This window comes from Notolepis coatsorum, assembly GCF_963971535.1.
Source record: "Notolepis coatsorum genome assembly, chromosome: 2".
Lineage (NCBI taxonomy): Eukaryota > Metazoa > Chordata > Actinopteri > Aulopiformes > Paralepididae > Notolepis > Notolepis coatsorum.
In genome coordinates, this window is record NC_140166.1 from 129,286,284 (window position 1) to 129,312,795 (window position 26,512).

General features: G+C 40.8%; 1 protein-coding gene across 3 annotated transcripts in view; it reads left to right on the forward strand.

The window, feature by feature from the left end:
- The window catches only part of smg9 (SMG9 nonsense mediated mRNA decay factor), a 58,551-nt gene extending 45,473 nt beyond the window's left edge, over window positions 1-13,078 (forward strand). For all 3 annotated transcript variants that reach the window (XM_084308691.1, XM_084308693.1, XM_084308692.1), the window contains 3 exons: window positions 325-450; window positions 804-948; window positions 12,593-13,078. In XM_084308691.1, the coding sequence (XP_084164817.1) occupies window positions 325-450; window positions 804-948; window positions 12,593-12,671 (350 nt within the window). In that variant the 3' untranslated portion in view covers window positions 12,672-13,078. The remainder of the gene's footprint in view (window positions 1-324; window positions 451-803; window positions 949-12,592) is intronic.
- Window positions 13,079-26,512: the final 13,434 nt, after the last annotated feature.

Here is a 26,512-nt window from a genome sequence, read left to right on the forward strand (position 1 = left end):
GGACGAGATTTCCTTATTTATTTATTTATTTATTTATTTATTTATTTATTATTATTATTATTATTATTATTATTATTATTATTATTATTATTATTATTATTATTATTATTATTATTATTATTATTATTATTATAAAAAAAATTGTGAGTATCTGTGTCTGTGCAATTGTCTGTTTCCGGTCTGTTTTTACTAATGCCCCCCAAATTGTTATGGATTAATAAATAATATATTGAATTGAATTGGCAGAACGTTAGCAGAAAGGGTTTCATGACCTGCTTGTATGCTTTCATGTGTCCTGTATCCACCTTCGTCGTCTGCTTCCAGGCACATTGTCGATGCTCGACTGCAACATCTTCCCTGGTCTGGGGCGGGACTACCTGGAGACAGAAGTGAACATGTTCCTACTGCCTCTGCAGGAGAACGAGGGGGATGATGTCCTGACTAAAGCAGGTTCGACTGACTCTCTCTGTCGTCCACTTCTGTCTGCATCTACATCTCATCTACTTATCACTATGTTCCCAAAAATGTTGTTTGAATTAAAAATTATAATAATATATATATATATATATATATATATATATATATATATATATATATATATATATACACGTGTGTGTGTGTGTATATATATATATACATATATATTCATAAATTATTATATATTTATTATTATTATATATTTATTTTTAAATAAAACAACATTTTTGAGAACATAGCGAAACATCGCAAATTATTATTATTATTATATATATTTTTTTAAACGAATAGTAAAAACCTGTTTGTGGCTATTGCACAATGTTTAGGGTCTGGGACGTCCCCACTCTTCTCTTTACTCCCGGGATACAGAGGACACCCCACCTTCTCCTCCATGGTGTCCAAGCTCCGCAGCCAAGTGCTGGCCATGCCCCGCAGTCAGCTCTCACACACCACCCTCACTGAGAAGAACTGGTAGGAAACAGGGACACGGCACCCTTTTCTTTTGTAGAGCACCTTTCATGCAAGAATTGCAGCTCAAAGTGCTTCACAGCAGCAAAAAAAGACGGGGCACAAAATGAGCAAAATAAGACAAAAATAGACAATGTCAAGGTAAGACATAGAACACCAAATCACATTACGCGGTCGGGTGGCGTAGCGGAGATTGCGCTCGTCACCAATGCAAGAGGCTGCGGTCTCGACTCCCGGAGTCAGCATTGCCCTGCGGCTTGAGCCGGTCGTTATACTAACTCGTTTGGCTGAGTTAGGGGGAGGGAAGTCGTGGGTGGTAATCTGGTGTTGTGGACAGCGACGCCTACAGGTCAGGTCTGGGCGCCTGCTCAGCGAAAGGGTTACGCTTCACCAATGAGAGTCCTTTGCTGCCAGGTGAAAAAAGAGCCACTGGCTGTCTCCACATGTGTCGGAGGAAGCATGTGGTGGACTTCAGGGTTCCCTTGTACCGACCAGTAGGAGGAACATGCGCACAACAACCAGGTAGGGGAGGGGGGGAATTGGCATAACGACTAAATTGGGATGGGGGAAATTTTTTTTAAATCAGGCGGAGAAAAAGAGGATAAAAAAAAAAAAAAAATCACAGTTCCTCATATTAGGATCTAAGATCCCAATAGGCCTCCTCGTTTATGTGGTCAGATCGTGACACATAATATAGACAATTTAAAAATAGACAGTAATAAAAGAGCAGCAAAATAGTGCAGTGCAATAAAACGGTTAGTAAAATAGAATAGACAGAGTAAAATAGTGCAGTTCTGAATTACTGTTTTAAACAGTTTAAAACCTGATTGTCTTTCCTGTTTGGTATCCACTGTTGGGTATCCAACTAGCAATGTCTTTCCAAACACATTGGATTTATAAAAGTAAAAAAAACTGCTACACAATTATCATACTTTGTCTTATTTGCCACATTGTTAAAGGAACACGCCAACTTTTTGGGAAATTTGCTTATTTGCCATCTACCAGTTTTGGAGTTGTATTTGGAGTGTATTTCGTGTCTGTTGGGAACTAGGCTAACTGGGCAGCCCTACTTCCAGTAGGGTGTTCCCTACTCTGAATGCATGCACAGAGAAGAAAAGGGTATGTATCTGCTTGTCTAACTCCGGGGGAGATGGCAAATAAGCGAATTCCCCAAAAATGTGGCGTGTTCCTTTAAGTTTCAAGTTTGTTTATTATATGTCGCAACAAAATACAGAATACTAGGGATGCTCGATATTGGATTTTTTACCGATATACCGATATTGTCCAACTCTTAATTTCCGATATCGATATCAACCGATACCGATATATGCAGGGTCCCCCCCCCCAAATTTTTATAATTTCAGGTCATTAACATTACATATCTCTTGTTGTGGAATTAACACAACATTATGCATACTTTTGACAATAAATCAAATCAGAATTTGTTCTTACTTGCTTGCCTGGGTAAATAAAGGTTATAGAAATGTAAAAAAATATATTTAAGACCGATACCGATATTTTCCGATATCACATTTTAATGCCGATATCGGCCGATAATATCGGACATCCCTACAGAATACTTTATATGAAATGCTTATTTCTGAAAGAGCCCCTGAGTGTGCTACATACAGTAAAAAAAGAAAGTAAGTATAAAAAAAAATATATATATATATAATAATAAAGTAATTAAGAAGTAAGTCAATATACATATATACAACACAGAGTAAAATGAGTAAGAGTGGGGTACATTGCAGAAATGAGATGGGGTACAACACTTAGGGTAGGGTGCAAATGAGTTATGGATGTAGTGCAAATCTCTTTAATAATAGATAAATATAAAGTGTGAACACTTTGACTGCCGGGAGCCGTCTTTAGACGTCTTTGCTGGCCATGCTAAAGTTGCCAGGGGACGCTGTACGTCGTCTTTATATCAATATTTCAAAAATCTGCGATCGGATTCATAATGTCCCTCCGCTGGCCTGAGATCCACCAGCAGGACCCACTGAGCTCTCTGGCGGTTCAGGAGCGCCATCTGGTGGCCGATCGGCGCAAGCGCTTAACAGGAAGCGCATTAGAGGTTTTGCTAGACGTCCGTATTGCTTCCGGCCACTCGGTACATGTCCCGTGACTCTAGCTCGTCACTCTACATAGCGATCGATTGCCAATAACTCGATAAACAACATGATTTGGACGTATATACCATTATACAAGCTGGAGATGGACCGGGTAATAATATATCCCATAATGATAAAATTTCTACTCGACGATGATCGCCCAACGGCGCGCGGAGACTGGGGTGAGTTTCAGCGTGTAACGTTACCGTCTTCGATAATAACTGATATTATCAACATTTGACCCACATTAGATGATTGGTATAACGCTGCCCACGGAATTATAAACGCCCCCTCGCCCATCCGGTCAACATCAGATGACGTGTAGTAACTTCTAGAAGTACGTCTAGTTGGAATTTTTTATATCGCGCTGATTGCCATCAAACTGTATTTCATCATCAATATAATGCATTTGGGGCTATATATCACGTTCTGGAGAAAGCTGCAGAAAGAGATGAAAACATACTTATACATTAGACCATACTTTACTATGAATATGTGAATGAAAAAGTTTAACGTTGCTACACAATGAACAATACATATAGGACTTTGAATGGGCCCTAATAATGGCAATGTAGCAATAGAATTTAAAAAGTTATAGCCCTGCAAAGAAGGGGACTTTCTCCATAGACAAATAGCGCTGGCAATCTATGGTATATCATTAATTTAACCTTAGGCAACCAAAGTGTTAAAGTGTCTAAAGTGAGTAAAGTGAGTGGTAGGTGAGTGTTTGTTTAAAGTGAGTGTGTATATGTGGATGTGTGTGCAGTGAGGGTAGATGGCGCCATCTTGTGTAGATGATGGGTTGTTACATAGTTACATAAGAAGCCAGGAGGCATGTAGTCTTTTACCAACAAACTTGCAGTTCAGCGTTCGGGTTCTGCGATCTGATTGGCCACTGACGTACGCTCTCTCTACGCCCAAACAGCGCGTTACGCTAGTTCCGCCTCTAACCTCTAACAGCCTGCAGCCTGCTAGCATTATCCAATTCATATCAATCGAAATAACGTACTGTTTTCATCTCTCTATATTAACGGGATTCTATCAACACAACATAAATGTTCAAAACACGACAAGACAGTTTGCATCACTTCCCACGGTTCTCGGCCACGGTATTGGGTCTTTGGGTGAATACTTCATTGGCAGGGAAGAAGAACACTGATAGCAGTGTGTGGACCGCCCCGCGAGCCCCAGACCACCGCCCCGCGAGCCCCAGGCCACCGCCCCGCGAGCCCCAGGCCACCGCCCCGCGAGCCCCGTAGTCTTTTACCAACAAACTGTGGGAAGTGATGCAAACTGTCTTGTCGTGTTTTGAACATTTATGTTGTGTTGATGGAATCACGTTAACACATTCCCTGCCACGCTTCTATCCATCAATGTATGATCACTGCCACCAGTCTAAGCCTATGGAGATGTTTACCTTCTTTGCAGGGCTATAACTTTTTAAATTGTATTGCTAAATTGACATTACTATGGCCCATTCAACATCGATTATCTATCGTTCAGGATGTAGGAACGTTGTACTTTTTCATTCATACGAAAATACCATCTAGAATATATATGTTTTTATCGTTTTCTGCAGTAATTCCTAGAACGCTAGTTATAGGCCTAAACGCATAATATAGATTATCGATTGCAGTTTATTCGTGATACACGCTATATTAAAAAAATCCAACTGAATACGATCCTAAACGTTATGACTCATCATGCGCGGATGAACGGGGGGGGGGGGTTGTTTATAAGTCTGTGATCGTCAGTAAATGCTTTATGTAGTATGGGTTGATTTATTGATCAGTTGGTTTGTAAACAAAGAAATGTACAATCGCCTTGAAAATGACGTCAGCGTCCTCTTACCGTTCGCCGATGAGACTGGATGAAAAAGATCCCACTTATTTGACGGCGATCGACTCGATCCATTTCCGGTTTGTATAATAATAATAAACGCCCAAATCATGTCGATTATTGAGTTATGGCAGCGATCCATGCACGCCAGTGTGTGTCTGTAGTCCCGCAACATTATGTGAGTGCCGAAAGCATTTCCCAGACGCACCGAGATCACGTGAGATCCATTTCCGGTTGTAACTCGCCGATCATCCACCAGGCGGCAGTATTGAAGCGTTGCAGAGTTGTGCAGGCTCCCACTGCATCAGACCAGGCTCCGTGAGGGAATTATGAATAACATGGCGAAAAAATTAAATATGATCTCTAACGTCGTACGCCGTGGAATGGCAGAATTAGCATGAACTTGAATCACGTTGTACGGCGTTTATGGCGCAGGATGTGTTAATATAGAGCGATGAAAACAATACGTTATTTCGATTGATATGAATTGGATAATGCTAGCAGGCTGCAGGCTGTTAGAGGCAGAACTAGCGTAAAGGCCTCTACATGCTACAGCAACTTCAAAGCAACTGCAACACAACATCGGCGCAATTTCAACGCGGTTGTTTTAGAAGGTCTTGTAGACTGTGTTGCGAGGACGTTGCGTACATGTCCCCCAAATCTAACCTAAACAGCCGTTGCGTTGATATTGCGTAGCAGTGATTGGTTGGTAGTGAATGGGGGCGGGGCTGTCATAGAATAATATTGGTCCCGCAGCGAGGAATACCATCTGCCATTGTTGTAGCCAGCAAGCTATGCTATCAATATTAGCTAAATAATTAGCGTCATAGCTGGCCTTTTTCTGAAAACCCAAGCACATATTGTTCCATAGCATACGCCTTCAGTTGATCATGACAAATCCTCTCTTACCTTGACGATTAAAAAGCCTCCATAATTTAGTAAATAAAGCTGTAGCCAGCCAGCTAGCATTGATGCATGCTATACAAAATGCTATCCACATTAGCTACATAGCTAACCAACTAAATACAATGGTATCCTGAGGTAACGTTAAATACAACGTTTGCTAGTCGAAATGACTGGACACACACAGGGACAAGTTAAACATCAATCAATTAATTTATTCCAACAGGTAGTTTGAGCTGCATGAGCCGAGGTCTTAAGTTTCTCTCCTCTCCATTGGAAACTGACGTTACGGTAACGTTAGCTCGAAAAGCACAGAAACGGGCGACAGAAGTTAAGCTGCTAGCAACAGACACTATAACACTTCCGGTCGGGGGATTTCAAAATAAAAGAGTGACGTCTAAAAGCACCGGAAATACGTTTATTTTGTACATTATCTAACGTTAACACGAACCTAAACTAACTTTAGTTAAACTAACTTTGCGCGTCGATGTTGCAGAAGCATAAAGGCAGAGTGTCTACAACACCGTTGCTTTGTCGATGTTGTGGTGCAGTTGCTTTGAAGTTGCTGTAGCATGTAGAGGCCTTAACGCACTGTTTGGGCGTAGAGAGAGCGTACGTCAGTGGCCAATCAGATCGCAGAACCCGAACGCGGAACTGCAAGTTTGTTGGTAAAAGACGACACGCAGCCAGGAGTCCTTTCAGTCCATCAGTCTTTCAGAGACACGCCTCCTGTCCCCACTGACGTCCACTAGTCTTTCAGAGACACGCCTCCTGTCCCCACTGACGTCCACTAGTCTTTCAGAGACACGCCTCCTGTCCCCACTGACGTCCACTAGTCTTTCAGAGACACGCCTCCTGTCCCCACTGACGTCCACTAGTCTTTCAGAGACACGCCTCCTGTCCCCACTGACGTCCACTAGCATCGCCAACACATCAGCTTCCTATACTTTTTTTTTTTTTTTTTTTATTAATTAATAGTTTGAAACACAAAACATCTCAACATAAATACAGTACAATACAGACAAAACTAAACTCACAAACAGTACAATACAAATAATGCTAAACTCACAAACAATAAACAATACAATACAGACAAAACAAACGGTACAATACAGACAAAACATACTAACAAAATGGGGGGGGGGGGGTGCAGATCAAACACACCTGCTTTCAGTCATAAGTATTCTCCAAATATGTCCTTATATAGATCCAGGGACCGTCCTCTCCATGGTCATGTTCAGCGAGCGTTGAGGCTGCTCGTTCCATTGTCAATAGGTCCATGAAATCCCTCGTCCAGGTGTCCATGCAGAAACAATTTGGCTTTTGGATCTTCCAGTTCATCATGATTGTACGCTTAACTGACATATGTGCTAGTGTAATGATGCGTTGCGTAAGTGCTGATTGTATACCAACTACCCCTATGCCCAAGAGGCAGACTTTTGGACATAAGGGTATCTTAACACTGAGAATAGAGGATAGTCTTAAAATGACCTTGTGCCAAAAACTCTTCACTGTGGGGCAATGCCACAACATGTGGATGAGTGTTCCTACCTCCCCACATCCATGCCAGCACAAATCTGAGCTTCTTGAACAACAAGTATATCTAAATTATTGCATTATAAGCAACGCGAACATATTATAACCCCTCAGGTCAACACCAAGGGTATTGATGGGTGATCAATAAAGCACATTTCATACACGGAGGCAATCCAAAGTGCTGTACAAACTATAAAAAGAAGGCACAGTGTAAAAAAGAACGATTCTCTGGAATAAGAAAATATATGAAAGGAACACCGGGTACAGTATAAAAGCGGTACATTCTCATAAATAGATTTCAGTGCATTAAAAAAAAAAGCAGTGAAGTGCAAAAAAGAGTGCAGTGGTTGACATGTATAGTATTGATTATACATGCGGAACAGGTGTGTGTATGTGTGTGCATGTGAGCGTGTATGTAGTACATGTAGAGGGAGAGAGCGTGTTTACATACGTACAACTCTTGCGAGAGCACTGTTGGTACATAATATGGAGATATTAATTTTCCTGTTAATTTTCCTTTTTTCCCTTGTTTGTGTTCATTTCAACCGTCCATCCCAGGGGAGACTTCTGGGTGTACTCAGCAATTTAAGTCGGTTCTACTCTAGTTCAACATTAATTGCACCATATTCAACTCTGTCAACACTGAACAGGCCATTATCAGAAAGCGACCACCTTATATTGCAACGAGATTGACAGTTTGATCCCTATCAAACCCGATTCTCTGCTGACCTACAGTATGGTCAGTTTAGGGCAGGGGTCAGCAACCTTTTTGACATGGAGTGCCTGTTTTTGAGGAAAAAGTGGAGAACATCCGCAGCTCCTTCTCCCAACCCCCACCCATTCCAAATGCTGAATCGAGAACCTCATCCTTCACTCTGTCATCTTTCTCTCCCATTACAGAAGCAGAGACCCTGACACTGGTAACGTCAAACCGTCCGACTACTTGCCAGCTGGACCAGCTACCCTCCCCACTCCTCCAGACCATAGCACCAGACATCCTCCCATTCCTAACTGCAACCATCAACTCCTCACTCAACTCGGGGGTGGTCCCCACCTCCCTAAAACAAGCCAGAGTCACGCCGCTCATAAAAAAACCAACCCTGAACCCTACTGTCATAGGCAACTACCGTCCTGTCTCTCTTCTCTCCTTCCTTTCTAAAACACTTGAACGTGCTGTATCCAACCAACTTACTACTTATCTCTTACAGAATGACCTCCTAGACCCTAATCAGTCAGGCTTCAGGACTGGTCACTCCACAGAGACAGCCCTCATTGCGGTCACAGAGGCACTTCACTTAGCAAAAGCGAAAGGCCTCTCCTCTGTCCTGATTCTCCTAGATCTATCTGCAGCCTTCGACACAGTCAACCACCAGATCCTCCTTGCGGCCCTCGCAGGAATGGGAGTGGCTGGCTCTGCGCTGACATGGCTGTCATCATACCTCAATGACCGCTCCTACCAAGTGTCATGGAGAGGGACCCTGTCGGCCACCCGCCCCCTGCGGACGGGTGTCCCCCAGGGCTCGGTTTTAGGACCCCTTCTCTTCTCCCTCTACACTAAATCACTGGGTAACATTATCACGTCTCATGGCTTCTCCTACCATTGTTATGCCGACGATACTCAACTCTTCCTCTCCTTCCCTCCCTCAGATATCCACGTCTCTGTGCGGATCTCGGCCTGTCTGTCCGACATCTCAGCCTGGATGACGTCCAACCACCTCAAACTGAACCTAAGCAAAACAGAATTGCTCCACCTGCCGGCCAAATCCTCCCCCCTAACCGACCTTTCAATCACAGTCGAGAATGCAGCTGTGACTGCGTCCCCGACCGCCAAGAACCTTGGTGTTGTCCTCGACGACCAGTTGAACTTCTCTGCTCACATCGCAGCGACGACCAGAACCTGCCGATTCCTCCTGAGCAACGTCAGAAGGATACGCCCCTTCCTGACAAAAGAAGCCACCCAACTCCTCGTCCAATCAACAGTCATCTCCCGCCTCGACTACTGCAATGCACTGCTCGCTGGCCTCCCGGCCACTGCCACTAAGCCTCTTCAACTCATTCAGAACGCAGCGGCCCGCCTGATCTCAAACCTACCGAAGTCGGCCCATGTCACCCCACTTCTTAGGGACCTGCACTGGCTCCCCATTGCTGCACGAATCCGCTTCAAGGCCCTCGACCTAGCATACCGTGCGGCAAAGGGAACCGCTCCCGCCTACCTCCGGTCAATGGTCTCTAACTACACACCCTCAAGACCCCTACGCTCTGCATCTTCTGGCCGCCTCAGACCTACTCCTATCCAAGCTCCGGGAGGGTCATCAAAGAGAAGTCGCCTATTCTCAGTCCTTGCCCCACAATGGTGGAATGAACTACCCACCCCAGTTAGGACAGCCGAATCACGTCCAATCTTTCGCCGTCGACTAAAGACGCACTTCTTCAACCACTATCTGAATTAAAAAAAAAAAAAAAAAAAAAAAAAATCTAACCCTAACTAACCGTACTGTCATGCACTTGTCCTAATAAACTAACCTACACTGTAGCACTCAACACTTTGATGAACATTGTTGCTCAACTGATAGAGTTGTGCCCTTCCTGATGGCTTGTCGTACAGAACTTGTAAGTCGCTTTGGATAAAAGCGTCAGCTAAATGACTAAATGTAATGTAAATGTAATGTTTGAAATATAGTTGTAACTAGTGTGCCTCAACAATATTCCATGCATCGTAATTTTCTTTTCTCATAATCAGGTATTTTTAATGAAATTTTATACATTATTACATCATTATTGTTATTGTTATTATTAACAATATTATTATGATGGTTGTATCAACCCTAAATCTGAGTTGGGGGGGGGGGATGCAATGCAGACAAACAGCTGCATACAGTGCGACCATTTCACTCACATTTGCCCATTCATTTTTGGACACATCACACACCATTGGTGTGTGTACTGTACGTGTGCTGTCATAGCTCCACCTACAGGCCTAATGGAGAACACCAGGATGTGAATGGAGGGTGAATGTGAGGTATATCGTGTAAATAAGTTTTGATTGATCGCAAGACTACACTGTAAAAAAATATATAATAATAAGTTACCAGAACTTAAAAATATTGAGTTCAGTTACTGTGCATTAAGGTTTTCAGTTTTCAATCCATAATAAGTTAACAGAAAAATAAGTACACAACCACATTATTTCAACCTAATAAAACTATGTTTATTGTCATTGTTTTAAGAACACAAGTTGACTTGGTAATACTTACATTTTGAGTAAAACAAATTGCTTTTAACATGTGCAATGTTCAATGAAATAGAAAAATAAATAATACAATTTGTTGATTAATCCCACTGGTCACAATGGTGACCATAATAATCAAATCAAATCAAATCAAATTTATTTATAGGGCCCGACAACACACATTAATGTCCCCATGGGCCGTACAGGTCTTCTTTAAACAAGTCAAGAAGACAACATAACAATAAGTCAAGAACAGAACAAGAACACCATAGGGTCCAAACATTTTTTAGATGAATGCAAATAAATGAAAGAATGCAAGCACTCCCAGACATACCCCACGCGAAGGTAAGGAAAAACTCACTAAAACCTTAACAATAGGGAAAAAAAGCTCCACAGGCAATGTGGAGGAGAGAAACCTTAGAAGGGCCGTTCAAGGGGGGATCTCCCTTCTTAGATGTCGGTGATAGTAGTGTTGCAGACGGACAGTTGGTAAGCATGCACTCATGTGTGTGGTGAAACACAGATGAGTGCATGCAATAGCAACTGTACATTTTGAAAAATTAAAGATAGAGCTAATAGCGATAGCAACTGAACATTTTGAAAGATTAAAGATAGAGTTGATAGCGGATCTATTTGAGGCACAGGGGCGGCGCAAGAGGGTCACGTCCTCCCCGTCTTAGTCACGGGACATTCAACACTCCGGTCGTTGCTCAGGGACAGCCGGAGACAGGGGGAAGGGGGGTGGCGCAGAGAGGGTCGGGTAATGTTTTTGTTATAAGGCTCTGCAAATGTTACTGAATGATGTAGCAATTTCCAGCTAAATTGAAATAATAAACAAAATAAAGGGTCTCAATTAAATATGTGGTAGTAAAAAGAACCTGTGGGAGGATTTCAACAAGATAAATGCGACAACAGTGCAAAATATTTCACTATAATATTTTAAAAAATATATATATATATATATATATATAATTTTCATTTTTTTTATTTTTTTTAATGCTGCCCCCTGTGCCTATGCAAATGCCCCCGCGTGCCTATGCAGGCACGCGTGCCTAGGGTTGCCTACCCCTGGTTTAGGGCCATGATCTTAAACCTCCCGGGTACATTGTGTAATTGTTTTACGGGATTTTTATGTTTTTAATCTATGTTATGTTCGGTACGTACCTCGGTTTTGAAGTCACGGTTCGGTACGGGTTTTCGGTACAGTGGGGGAAAGTTTGGCTTTCCATGTTCCACTCAGGGGGGATGTAGTGTGCAGTAACTAATTGTACTTGTAGGGCTGTCAATGAATATTCTATATTCAAATGAATAATTGACTTTAAATTTAAAAATAAATTATATTAGATTGTAAAAAAAACAGCCCCCGGTGGGCGGTCGTTAGTGGTTAACATACCGTTGTATTCGTTCGGTACACAGGATACGTGTACCTTTACACCCCTAGTTATCAATGCCTAATTTTATTGATACGTAATTGTTTTACTTTTACAATATTTTTCTTACCTTTTTTATATTCATATGTTCTTGAAGGACATGTAATCTCGACACAATTGAAAAAGGGCAATCTCAATTGTTTTTGAGGGGAAATAAAGGTTTGAATGAATTAATGAAGTGTGGACCTTAGGGATCAACTACTGTATATTAAGTGTGGACCTTAGGGCTGAACTACTGTATATTAAGTGTGGACCTTAGGGCTGAACTACTGTATATTAAGTGTGGACCTTAGGGCTGAACTACTGTATATTAAGTGTCGACCTTAGGGCTGAACTACTGTGTATGAAGTGTGGACCTTAGGGCTGAACTACTGTATATGAAGTGTGGACCTTAGGGCTGAACTACTGTGTATGAAGTGTGGACCTTAGGGCTGAACTACTGTGTATGAAGTGTGGACCTTAGGGCTGAACTACTGTATATGAAGTGTGGACCTTAGGGCTGAACTACTGTGTATGAAGTGTGGACCTTAGGGCTGAACTACTGTATATTAAGTGTGGACCTTAGGGCTGAACTACTGTATGTGTTGTTGTTGCAGGTTTCACTATGCAGCCCGTATCTGGGATGGGGTGAAGAAGTCCTCAGCCCTCTCTGAATACAGCCGCCTCTTATCCTAGCATCACGGATTGGTGCCTGCGAGGCCGAACTGTGACGAGACACTCCGACACTCCGAGAGAAAGGAGATCCGCAGTCCTTTACAAAGAGTGCAGGTGGCTCTGAAAATGGGCCGTAAATCATGTTATCCGCCGGTCCAGATGAGGAGAGATGGACCTATCCTCGCTAAACACGAGGAATGCGTTTTAACAGGGACATAATCCGGGTCGCTCCGAGCGCGGAAGGCCATTGGATTATTACAAAGATGAACCCTGCACAGCAGTCGTGAGAGTTGTGTTGATGAAAAATGTGTTAATAAAACAAAATGTTTCTTGATACTTTTGAAAGCCATCATTGACTTTGTTGATACTATGTTGGAACTATACAGTGTATTTGTTTGACGGAGAAATAGTCTCTGTTATCTCGTCATTAAAATATTCAACATGCAATCGCCATTTCCGTTGTGATTATTATTTGGTAAGTAAGTTTACATTTTCGGCATCTAGCAGAGCCTCTGTCGTGCATGCTTTCTACAACGCAGTTGGGTTTCTGGGTTCCTCTGATTGGCCACTAAGCCCACGTGACCCTACTCTATTACGCCCCCCTTATCGCCGCCAGTTATCGATTACGCCCGCGCATGAGCCGCGACAAGCCCTCAGCCAGCCAGCAATACTAAGCTCCAGTTAACCTAATTTATACCGTAACGCAGTGTTTCTCAAAGTGGGGGGCGCGCCCCCCAGGGGGGGCGCAGAGGCATGACAGGGGAGGCCTTGAGATTTATAAAAAAAAAAAAAAAAAAATTTGATTACAGAAAATTATCACTAAAGTGCTATCTGTTGCAGCTGCACTGTTCTCCATGAAAATACCATTTCTCAAAATCTGAAAATCATTATTTAATAAAACACAGAAAAGGATCACCAAGTTACTCTGGATAAAAAAAAAACTTTACAGACAACATTGAGACAAAGCTTCCTGACACATCTCCATCCAAAGTATCTCATGATGCAGCAGTTAAGGTGTTGATACCATTCAGCACCACATACAGTATCTGTGTGAAGCTGGCTTTTCATCCATGACAGCTCTGAAAACAAAATATAGGGCCAATTTGAAAGGTCACGATATTGGTGTTATTTCAATAAATTTAAACATGGCCCATTTCATGACTATTTTGTTGGGGGGGGGGGGCAAAATATTTTGGTCTGCCAAAGGGGGGCCTGACAGAAAAAGTTTGAGAAGCACTGCTGTAACGAATCATTAAAAAAATATACCGTTAACTGGAATATGTTGTTTCTTTACACATATGTTGGATTATGTACAAATCTAATCATGACATTTAAGACATGCATGACATACAGATATATATATATATCTCTGACTCTGAGCACCTGAAGACTGTGCTATTAAACCAGGAAGTGCAGCACTATATCATCTTTGCATGTTCTCCCCGGCGTGCTCGCAAGGGTTTCCCCCCGATAAGATAAACCCAATGGAAAAACATGCACAACAGATCGCTAACGCTGTGGCGTCCTTGACGAAGACTGACAGGAGCACTTGGATTGGTCCCCGGGGTGCGGTTCACGTTGATGCCCTATCTGCTCCTGGCTGCCCATGGGGGGAAGGACAAACGGCATGCGAAAAGTGCAGAGACATTTCATCGGCGACTCAGTGTGTGTTCCTGTGGGTCGCCCATCTCGCGTGTGTGTGTTAAACTGCATGACAAATAAAGACTTCTAGTCTAACAATTATAAAATGAGAGCAGCCGTTAAAGCGATGCTATTTACAAGGAATCGTAATGCCAGGCAAGCTTGTGAAATAACATTTATATCACTTTTTGATTTAGGCGAGACCGAAATCCTCCGAGACACTGGTTGCCAGCTCAAGCAATTCTTGATCTACTCGATGCCATTGAGCCAGCCACCCAGAGATCCCACGCTTTCTTATTTATTTAATGTTGTCGGAAACACTGCCAATGAAGTTTATTCTGGAGTATATCATAATGTGGGTTCTATTATCTTAACTAAACATTAAATACAACTTTCTCACTCAAAAAATATTCCTAAATGAGACAATATTTTCACTGGCACAGTGCCTAACTTCAGTCTAAAGATTCAGAACCATTGACGCGTCTGCTCAAAATAATTTATTTTGGGATGACATGACAGACAATGCAATGATTAATGATGGTGACTAAAACAAAGGATGCAATGTGTCATGAAAAATACAAAATAAGCAGGCTCTATACTAAATAAACTAAATACAAATGCTGAAAAATACTGTGCCTCATTTCGGGTTTATTTCTTCCCCTTATCTGCCAACTGCGCTGGAGCAAATTGCACACCTATGCTATGGGAGTGTTTGTGCTAGTATCCATGCAATATCTTTAGTGAGTGGCTCGCAAAGACTGAGCACATAGCGCACAGTTAAGGGTGCTATTAGCGCCGCAAATATCAATTCTTTGTGAATTAGACCCTCAGTGTTTCAAAATTGAATCCCTTGCACTACAAATTCACCAAACCATTTCTAGCGGCGTGCCTTTTCATACTTATTAGCCAATGGGAGTCCAAGTCCCTCCTCTGAAGAGTATCACTTGGGTTTCCTTCTTCTGATACTGATAATCTTCCATGTGTACGACACCTATACTGGTAGTCGACTACCCACCTGAATGCAAAAAATTATTTAAATATATAAATTTTTCCATTTGGGCTGTGGGGGTGCTTAACACTTTCCGTGCCGGCCTCCGTTTCCTATTTACCCCCTTGAATGCCACCACCCACTTCAATGATAGAGCTCTCATATTTGCGAACGCATAAACTATATCTTAAATTATGGCTATGTGTCTAATCTGGCCGTCGCTTATCAATGACTTGTTTGCAGTCAACATTGTCGAAACGGATTGTTTTTTAATCTGTTCATTTCCGTTTTATACCATTTTGAAAAACGCTTGTTTCTTGAAACTTTCAGAAGATTCTGTGATAAACGCCCTTACTGTAATACACAAAACACGGCCTATTTATGAATAGTTTTCAAATAAACGCTAGATTATCGATAGTATGTGTACTTATGCACGCTATAGAAGCGGGCTGAAAAATCGATTCTCATTTCCTGATCGCACACACACACACACATACACACATATGGCACACGCTGATATATAGGTGAAAATAGCTCTGATTATCCCAATACTGGTCAAATAGATTCCTTACCTCAGATCAGATGTTCTCCAAAAGGATTATTCCAATTCCTGATCGCCATTCCAAATATCGATCGTGTTTATTGATCCAACGCTGGGTAGTGGAAATATATATTCCACGCTGTTCTGAGGCTCCACAATGAGTCCGATCGGCTCGGGTTACTTGCCTGAGAAGTAAAATGTGGATTCCGGATTTTTCTTTTCTCATCCATTTTCATTGAGTCCATTTCAATGCGTGCATTACCATCCGGGAGGCGATAGGGGGCGGTATTTTCCCTATTAGAGTACAGACGGATCCCCACTGGTAACGTGAGGCTAGATTGATGAAATATGAATGGAAATTGCAAATTAAAAATTTAAATTAAACGGCATATCTCGTTCCTGGCACTCAAAGTGTTAATGTCTGAAGGAGTCGACTGAAGGCTCCTTGTTTTCTTAGGCAGCTAGCCTCGCTGGTATGCGTGCCATTAGCCACGTTTCTAGGCCTTTGCTTTTGGAAAGAATAAAAATGTAAAATAGAAATTTTGCACGACTAAGAGGTTGACAGTCGACTATGGCTCATTTCGATCGATTAGTCGACTAATCGGTCAGCCCTAGTGTTTATAGGTCCCAACCTCTGGCCTCTGAAGTTGCTAATGTCTTTTTTATTTGGGCCTCACAGGGTTAACCTCATAACTCATTCAGCGCCAAACACGTAATATTACGCGTTTCCTCGCCAACGCTTGAGCGCCAAACACGTAATAATAAATTTTTAGATCCTTTGATATTTTTCCTCTGATCCCCGTTCTAAATCATCATCCGGATCATTCTAGCTGACCCTGGCTCGTTTTCCCACATTGGAATTGCAATGCCGATCGAATATCACCAGGTGGCAGTATCTCCTACCTTTGAACTGAAATGGCTTGGTTTGGATACACGTTTTCCTTTTTATAAATTTTTTTTCCTAAGGGCTCCTCCTGCTTGAACAGATATTCACAGCGATCGCCTCGAAATTCCGTTGCCGAAGTGTATTTTCCCATCGAAACTAGTATAGACATATACACTGGTAATCGCAATGGCGATGCGATCACTTGGAATTATTCTTTTTAAGGTATATTCTGTCTCTTTTACCGAACCTGAAACATGTTTTTCTAACTATCACAGTTTTGTGTTTTACCAGACGTAAAACATGATCGTCAAACACTATCACAGTTTTGAGTTAAAACGACTTGGGCTTATTGCATATAACACGTTTTATCTTGCGATCTACGGAAAAATACTGGATTATCTTGGAAATGCGCAATGTTTAGCGTGTAATAAACTACAGTGTGTGTAGAAAAACAATTTTTTCCATGTTGGACTACAAGTAGTGTCTGTCAAATGAGCCACACCATTGTCTCCACAACTATAATACAGAACACAGCCCTGCAAACATCGTGAAACATGGCAGAGATGGGGATGGCTTATGGCGCTGAATGAGTTAAGCCCGAGCGGTCCGGTACTGGGCCGCAAATGAAATCACGCCATAAATCCATCTCTACAGAACGTATGAATTAATGTTGCGTTTTCTTTTCAAATGTAGCCAAGAGAAAATACCCTAACCCTGTCAAAACGGCAGTCAAAATGTATATTTTCAGCATTACGTTTGTTTACCAATGATTTTAATTTATTAGTGAAATATAAGATTATAGAAATCTCAGGGAATTAAGAGTCGGAAACCGGCACATATTGACGGGAGGAAATTGCGCAGCCAAAAGTCAGTTGTCTTTTGAAGGAAGAGACTCAGGGCTTTCGAATTTCTAAAAACTACCCTACCCAGCTCACGCCAGCCCCTGTCAATCATCTGACTTCTGGATAAACTTTATTTAATTTTTCAGGATTATCTCCCACAAACCTGAACGTTATTGCCATAAAACGGAACTCAGTTAGTTTCTCCACCTTCTGTGAACGTCTAAAAAAAACGGTGTTGCAATCTAATGAGAAATTATGGAGAAATCTACATTATAAAAAAAAGTAACTGTAGTAGATTTCACTCACGGTTTGTGAATCACGCCTTGTGATACTAAATCCAGATTGAACTCTGCCATTGGAAAGGGGAGTCCCAATCCTAGATGTGCGACTTGGCCATAATAAGGTAATTTATAGGCCTGATATTCTATATTCTATAATCATATTTCAAATAGCATGTGTCCGGATGGCTGAATTCAGTACTGTATCTACAAAACCTTGTTTAATCATCTTCCCTTTATTCAGTTGCTTAGATTTTTCAGGTCTGGTCAATTTTAGCATGGCGTTATTCAGTCAAAGATTAAAAAAAATATATATAGAATTGATATTCTCCTTTGGTTCATTACAATTTACTCAAGCCTAGTAACAGACACAATATTTCTGACACTGGACTGGGAATACATTCTCTGAGATCCATAGATGTCCCTAGAATCAGATGCCAAGAACATGCAAAAAAAATCCGTAAATGTTTATTCTATTCTTATGGAATGAATGACATACAAACATTTAAATAAATATGTATATAAAATATATATATATTTTATCAATGAATGGAGGAGCTGAACATTGACTGGCAAAGAGCCGGATATTACATCTATAGAAGAGACGGATATATAACATCTATAGAAGAGATGGAGATGTAACATCTATTGAAGTACAAACATGTGCATTTTCACCAGAAAACCTGCTAACAAAAACAGAAACCGTTCCTTTAAGCTCAGAGAGGACTTACTGTCAAGTGCTGGTTGCAGGTTCACCCGCCTCTTGTGTTGGGATGTTGTCATCGACCACCAGACCTTATCTAGATAATTTGTGTGAACTGCTTGATATGTGATGTGAATAGAGATATGTTTTTTTTATTAGTATTATTATCTTGCCTTATTTGAACCGGGTGCTCGCTGGCATGTGACCCATCTCAAACCCTGCCCTCTTTCCTAGACTGCCCTCTCTCCCTCAGAGGCTCGCCTAGTAAATGAGTCCGGTGTCCCCCCTGCTCCACCCCCCCCCCCCCCCCCCTCCTCTATGGGGAGCTGCTAGGTCAGAATTTAAACAATATTTTGCACTGCCAACAAATCATTAGCCATTGCAGTTGTCTTGTCTCGTTGTATCACTGTTTTGTCCTGTTTTGCACTCATTCGATCTGTGGAAAAGCTTTATGCACTGTACACTGGTAAATGCCGTATCACGTTCCTATGTGTTTTTTTGGTAAACATAATGGCGATTAAAGTTAATCTGAATCTGCATCCAACACGTTGTGATTGGAGGATCACGAAACGGGGGCAGGGTTTGAGATGTCAAAGGTCAATTGTGGCTAAGAACCTGAAAACGGAGGGACGCTGCCTTGTCCTGTGTGATGGGTGATGGACATTATGAATTGTCGCCACCTGCTGTCTGCTTCAAGTGGTACAATACACTGACTTCACATTGTCCAATTCCCATTGTGTTTTTGTTAAAAAAAAAATCTAAATCAAATAAATAAATCCTAGTTTCAATCATGTTTATTTATATTTATGATTGAGAGTTTTATGAGCCAAATTTCCCTCGGGATGAATACAATATTCTATCTATTCTAGAGTTATTGGGAAGCATGTTCAAAGATCAAATTTAGATGCAGTCTTTCCAAATATACAGTACACTTCCGAGGCTGACTTACAGTAACGCCCACACATTTATTCATAATGAAACATTAACATATAAATAGCACATGCTTGGCCCCATCTTGGTCCTCCCTTGTGTTTATGAGAAGCGTTCTGCAATCTGGATCTGACATTCTGCATTTCTAAGATCTGATGAGATGAGCGGATTTCCTTATGAAACCGTTTGCATGAGAACAATAACTATTCACATACCTTGTACCTTGTGTATACTGCACCTTGCGTTAACTTTTTCTCGTACTCATACTGTAGTATAAATTCAAATTCTTTATTTTCTATATTTATTGTAACATATAATATAACCCATAGCATACAGACCCTCATATGCACCTTTGTTTACATTGTTTTTTTTTTATATGTCTATATTCAGAGTTCCTTATATTGTTCACACTGTTTATTTTTCTCATATTTTTATATTCAGATCTATATTTATGTCTTTCTACTATTGCCCTGCCCATACCTGGAAATGGAGCGTATAATACAAGACATTGAGTATGCTGAGCATACAGTACACTAGTATGCCAAATGGAGCGTATAATACAGTACACTAGTATGCCAAATGGAGCGTATAATACAGTACACTAGTATGCCAAATGGAGCGTATAATACAGTACACTAGTATGCCAAATGGAGCGTAATACAGTACAATACACTAGTATGCCAAATGGAGCGTATAATACAATACATTGAGTATGCTGAGCATACTAGTATATGATTGTGTAAAGGAAAATGAAGATGAGTCTTGATTGTCAACATTGTTTATTAAACTGAGTTTTCTAGAAGGCCTGCGTATTACCCGTCTATTCTGAGTTGTCTTGGAGGAAGTAGGTATATAGTATATACAGTATGAGTTGAATAGCTGCAATCTTGACATAAAATGTATTGTAACTATTGGATTCATGACAGCCTTGCTTCTCTACAGTTAGTTATCACATGGTCGATTCAATGACTCCGTCGTCAAATTACCCCCCACCCCCACCCCCCATGCAAGGCCCTTCTGGCAATGAAAACCGAGACACAATTCCCATTAAAAGCACATGCTTAAAAATCGTATAAATTCAAGTATAAATTATATTTCAGTACACTATCGTTGAATAAAATCACCATCTGCGGGTATTCTAAGCCCCCCCACCCCCCACACGTAGAAAAAAAAAAGTTTCTCAACGTGATCAGCGAGATTGTTGTTTGAGCGGGAAGAAGACATCAGCAGAACTGGATTGAGGAAGGAAAGAAGTAATTACAAAAACTGTATTTTAAAGGGAATTACTGAAACAACACAAATGTAATACATGCTCGTCTGTATTAGAAAACCTACCTTCCAGCGATTTCCACACTCGTTGCAAAGACAAAAGGTGGTCATGGGCTCATCAGCGCTGCGGGTCTGCACCTGGAAACACACACAGGCAAGATATGTTGGACACTTACCATGGTGTATTAAGATTTGTTACCGGATATAGATCACGACTTACCCATCATTGCACTCTGTATGCTAAAGTTAACTGGCCGTCCTTGACTGCCCGTTGACTGCTTCATTGGTACACCTTCATTTATGAAGCAATTATTGTTATTGGTCAGCTCCGTTTTTACCTCGGTTCATACACCTCACCATCACATCAAACCCATTTTACAGTTTACGATCCCAGGACTATTTATATGCCTCAGTACCCAGAACCCGCACAGAGTTTGGGATGATTGTTCTCTGCTCCCTCTGCCTGGAATGGACTTCAAAAAACGTTGAAACTGCAGGCCCTCACTACCATATCTGATTTTAAAGTTTAAATTAAGGGCATTTTAAAGAATTAGATGGGAGAATGTCGATGCTTCACTGCATAATGTGGTGTTATATTTTATATTTTTTTAACTTGACCTTCTCTCCCCAGCAACAGGGGCGGATTTAGGATTGTAGGAGATCCGGGGCTTAGCCTAGATAGACGGATTTTTTTTACTTCGACACCACAACATTTAACTTATACCACCAGTAGTATGTGTGACATTGTATCGACCACCAAGGTACTCGCCACTCTTCATACAGGAATTTTCAGAACTCATATCGATCTGCATTACCAGGTATGATAGAATCATTCTTAATGGAGATCTAAACATTCATATCAACAAAAAGGATGACCCCAGGGGTTGTGAGTTTCTGAACCTACTGGACAGTTTTGGACTGATGCAACATGTTCACGAGGCCACCCACCAACATGGCAACACTCTGGACCTACTAATAACAACAGGGCTAAACATTGAGAATGTATCACAAATTCCAATTTCTGACCATTATTGTGTGTTCTATGGTACAAGCCTAATATTACATAAGACCAGAAGCGAATTCCTAGTTCACAGAAGGCTTCTGGACGCTAGAGCTGAAGCAAAATTCTCTAGTATGATGAAATCATATGACCAATGCAGTGAATCCTCCTTAAATCAGAAAGTGCAAAACTTCCACAGCACCTTGTCAACAGTGTTAGATACTGTTGCCCCTCTGAAGGTTAAAAAGGTAAAAACTGGTAGAATCTCTCCATGGTTAAATAAAACCAATGTTAAAGATAACAAGAGAAAATGTAGGATAGCCGAGCGAAAATGGAGGAAATTCAAACTCACAGCTCACTTTAATTTATACAAAGACGCCATGGGCGCATACAATAAGGCAATACAACTTGCGAGAAAGGAATATTTTTCCAAAATGATCTCAGAAAATATAGGTAACTCCAGGGTACTTTTTTCCACCATCGACCGGCTGATTAACATACCACCCCCCCATATACCGCAGCAATCAGCCACAAAATGTGAAGAGTTCGCAGTTTTCTTTAATGAAAAAATATCATTGATTAGAGCAAGCATTACCTCTGATATAGATCTGGCTGTGAGTGAAAACCCACCTGAGATAACTATGGGGGAATTCACATGTATTACATTACCTGACCTCTGTAAGATTGTCTCTGAGTGTAATTCCGCCACCTCCTGCCTCGATCCTATACCAACAGCATTTCTCAAGCGGGTGTTCGATAGTGTCTCAAATCATGTCCTTGAAATCATAAATATGTCGCTTCAAACAGGCACTTTTCCAGATGCATTTAAAACGGCTGTAGTAAAACCACTACTAAAGAAAACAAACTTAGATGTAAACGAACTAAAAAGCTATAGGCCAATATCGAACCTTCCATTTATCAGCAAGATATTAGAAAAGATAGTCTCAGTACAAATAAACTCCTTTCTCAAAGATAATAACATCATGGAGGAATTACAATCAGGTTTCAGAACAAATCACAGCACTGAAACTGCCCTTACTAAAATAGTTAGCGACCTCAGACTAAACTCCGATGCTGGCAAAGTCTCAATTCTTGTCCTATTGGACCTTAGTGCAGCGTTCGATACGATTGACCATAATATCTTGATCAGTCGTCTTGAAAGACTGGTTGGCTTTTCCGATCATGTACTAAATTGGCTCATAACATACATTAAGGGGAGAAGGTTCTATGTTAAGCTTGGAGAAAATGTATCCGAGGAACATGACAGCAGCTTTGGAGTTGCACAAGGAAGCTGCCTCGGTCCATTACTCTTCTCACTATATATGCTGCCCCTCGGGGACATCATTCGAGACCACAATGTATGCTTCCATAGTTATGCTGATGATACACAACTATATATCTCTGCAGAACCAAATAACACTACAGCCATACAGTCCATTACAAATTGTCTGTTAGCAATAAACAAGTGGATGAACAATAACTTCCTAAAATTAAACGAAAGCAAGACCGAAATCCTATTGATCGGCCCAAAAGCGAAAAGGGAAGTGCTGTGTGAAAACCTGGGGAGTCTGTCATCCTATGTAAAGACTGAGGTTACAAGCCTAGGTGTCATCTTGGACTCAGACCTGACCTTTAAGTCTCATATAAATAAGGCCATGAAAACGTCATTCTTCCACCTAAGAAACATAGCGAAAGTAAGACCTTTCGTAAATAAAAAGGATGCAGAGACACTTATTCATGCTTTTGTATCAAGTCGGCTTGACTATTGTAATGCACTGTTCACTGGTCTTCCCAAAGCAACCATTGGGAAGCTTCAGCTTATCCAAAACTCTGCAGCTCGATTACTAACTCATACAAGGAGAAGAGAACATATCACTCCAGTCCTAGCCACTCTGCACTGGCTTCCAATAACTCATAGAATTGATTTTAAGGTCCTTTTCCTAACATATAAAGCTCTTAATGAGCAAGGCCCAAAATACATAGCAAATTCCCTAGTTAGTTATCTGCCCTCAAGAACGCTACGGTCATCCACTACAGGTTTACTAGACACGCCCAGAAACCAAAAGAGGATAGGAAGTATGGCATTTGCCAACTATGCCCCAAAACTATGGAACACACTACCAACACACATCAGAAACGCCAGCTCCATACACATTTTTAAAGGAAAATTAAAAACGTACCTATACAGTCTAGCTTACAAATAGTTATGGCTTGGAAAAACCTGATGGATCCATGAGGCTAGGATAAGCCTTGTGGACCCAACTTTTTAGATGAAGGAACGGGTACATACGCACACAATACACGGCCACTGATGGATCCATGGGGCTTGGATAAGTCCTGTGGACCCAACTCTGGCCACTGACCACATGAGGGAACGGGTACATACGCACACAATACACGGCCACTGATGGATCCATGGGACTTGGATAAGTCCTGTGGACCCAACTCTGACCACTAATAAAAACGTAACTACACTAGCGTTATAAGAGCTAACATTGCTACCTACCGTACAAGTGCATTGGTTTAGTGCATTTCCTACTTCCGGTTGCTACTGAGCGGACATGTTTGTGCGGACCTGTTCTCCCAAACTGGTAAGCAAATGACTGTTTTCATGTTTTCATTTTTACGTTATTTTCATTTTTACGTTATTATTATTATTATTATTATTATTATTATTATTATTATTATTATTATTATTATTATTATTATTATTATTATTATTATTATTATTATTATTATTATTATTATTATTATTATTATTATTATTATTATTATTATTATTATTATTATTATTATTATTATTATTATTATTATAATTTTTTTTTAAAACATTGATCTTAACTGATCACTGTGACTTTATTGCTTTTATCGTTATATATGCCTATGTTTGTGTACAGCACTTTGAGCTACATGACATGTATGAAAGGTGCTTTATAAATACTTACTTACTTACTTACCACCTTAAAGCGGAGAAAAGGCACTAGAGAACACTTAAATTCACACCCTTTAATTAATTAAGCAAAATAATAATAATTATAATAATAATAATAATAATAATAATAATAATAATAATAATAATAATAATAATAATAATAATAATAATAATAATAATAATACACTGTGTTTGTATAGCACCTTTCATACAAGAATTGCAGCTCAAAGTGCTTCACAGCAGTACAAAAAGACAGGCATAAAATGAGCACAACATTGGCAGATCAAGAGCAATGCATAAAGTGCAGACATAAAGCATAAAATAGATAGCAGTAAAATAGACAAAGTCAAGGTAAGACATAGAACATTAAATCACATCGTTTTTCACATTAGGATCTAAGATCTAGGGTTAACTCGCAAAACGTTGAGCACCAGGACCCCCGAAAACCAGAGTATAGTCTGGTTTTCATCGTTGTTTCTTTTATTCGATATTTCCATTCATAAAGACATGCCGGCAGCCTGTGTTATCACTGGGGATGGGTCTGAGATCTCAAAAGTCCAATACCGCCGCCTAACACCTTGCGGCCGCTATTGCACTCCATTTGAAACGATGTGGCTTGGTGTCTGTCATTTTGGAAATGACACCAGACCACCCTGAAACTACACTCATATTCACGACGGTATAAAACGGAAATGTATCGATGGAAAAATGATCTGTTTTTTGCATCTTGACTAGAAGAAACTCAATGACAATCGACTATATTATTAGATCCATAGCTATAATATATAATATAGCTTTAGGCCTGCAAACACAGCCATGTATCCCCATGTTAAAAGGCGCTGGCCTTTCAACAGTAACAGTAAACAGCGCCATCTGGCGCTGAAAGTGTTAATATGCGTCTTTGTTTACGGTTTGATTATCACTGATACAAAGTAAAATAGTGCAGTGCAATAAAATAGTTAGTAAAATAGAATAAAATAATGCAATAGTGCATTGCAATAAAATAGTTATCATTGTATTTTTTCGGGAGGCCGGTAAGGAGTGCATTACAGTAGTCGAGTCGGCTTGAGATAAAGGCATGGATCTGGTTTTCAGCGTCCTTTTGATTTATAAATGGCCGTACTTTAGCTATGTTTCTAAGGTGGAAGAATTATGTTTTTGTCAACTTGTTGATTGTGATTTAAAGCTTAGGTCTGAGTCTACCATAACACCAAGACTTAACTCACTCAAATACAGTTAGCAGCTGGATAGACTACAGATGGAAATTAGCTTCTGCTAAATCTGGTGCAAACATATTTTCATGTAACAATGAGTAGATTCGGGGCTTTTCAGAAAACATTTGGGGCTTGAGCCCAAGTAGCCACCCCCTAGCCCCGCCCCTGCCCAGCAACCTCCTGCAAAGCCTCACCTTCCCTCCACTTTCTATCTCTTGTTTGCTGCAGCTCAAATGTATCCCCTTGCCCCACTTTGCCTTTTATGTCTCTGTCTGTGTTTTGTGTATTTGTATGTTTGTTTTTGTTTTGCTGCCATTTTGACCAGGGCCCTATTCCCCGTACCTGGTTCAACTATGTCGATCAAGAGTCCCATTATCCAGATTCAATTAACCCGTATGTTTGTTTTTGTTTTGCTGCCATTTTGACCAGGGCCCTATTCCCCGTACCTGGTTCAACTATGTCGATCAAGAGTCCCATTATCCAGATTCAATTAACCCGATGTTTGAATCCGGGATTTTCCTGTTCCTCGAAGGTGGATTCAGTCTCGTTCATTTGAACCAGACTTGAGACCCAGGATAATTGCGCGCGCCCGCCTCAGCTGAAAAGACAGCAAGTGTCGATAGCAGAAATCCTGATTT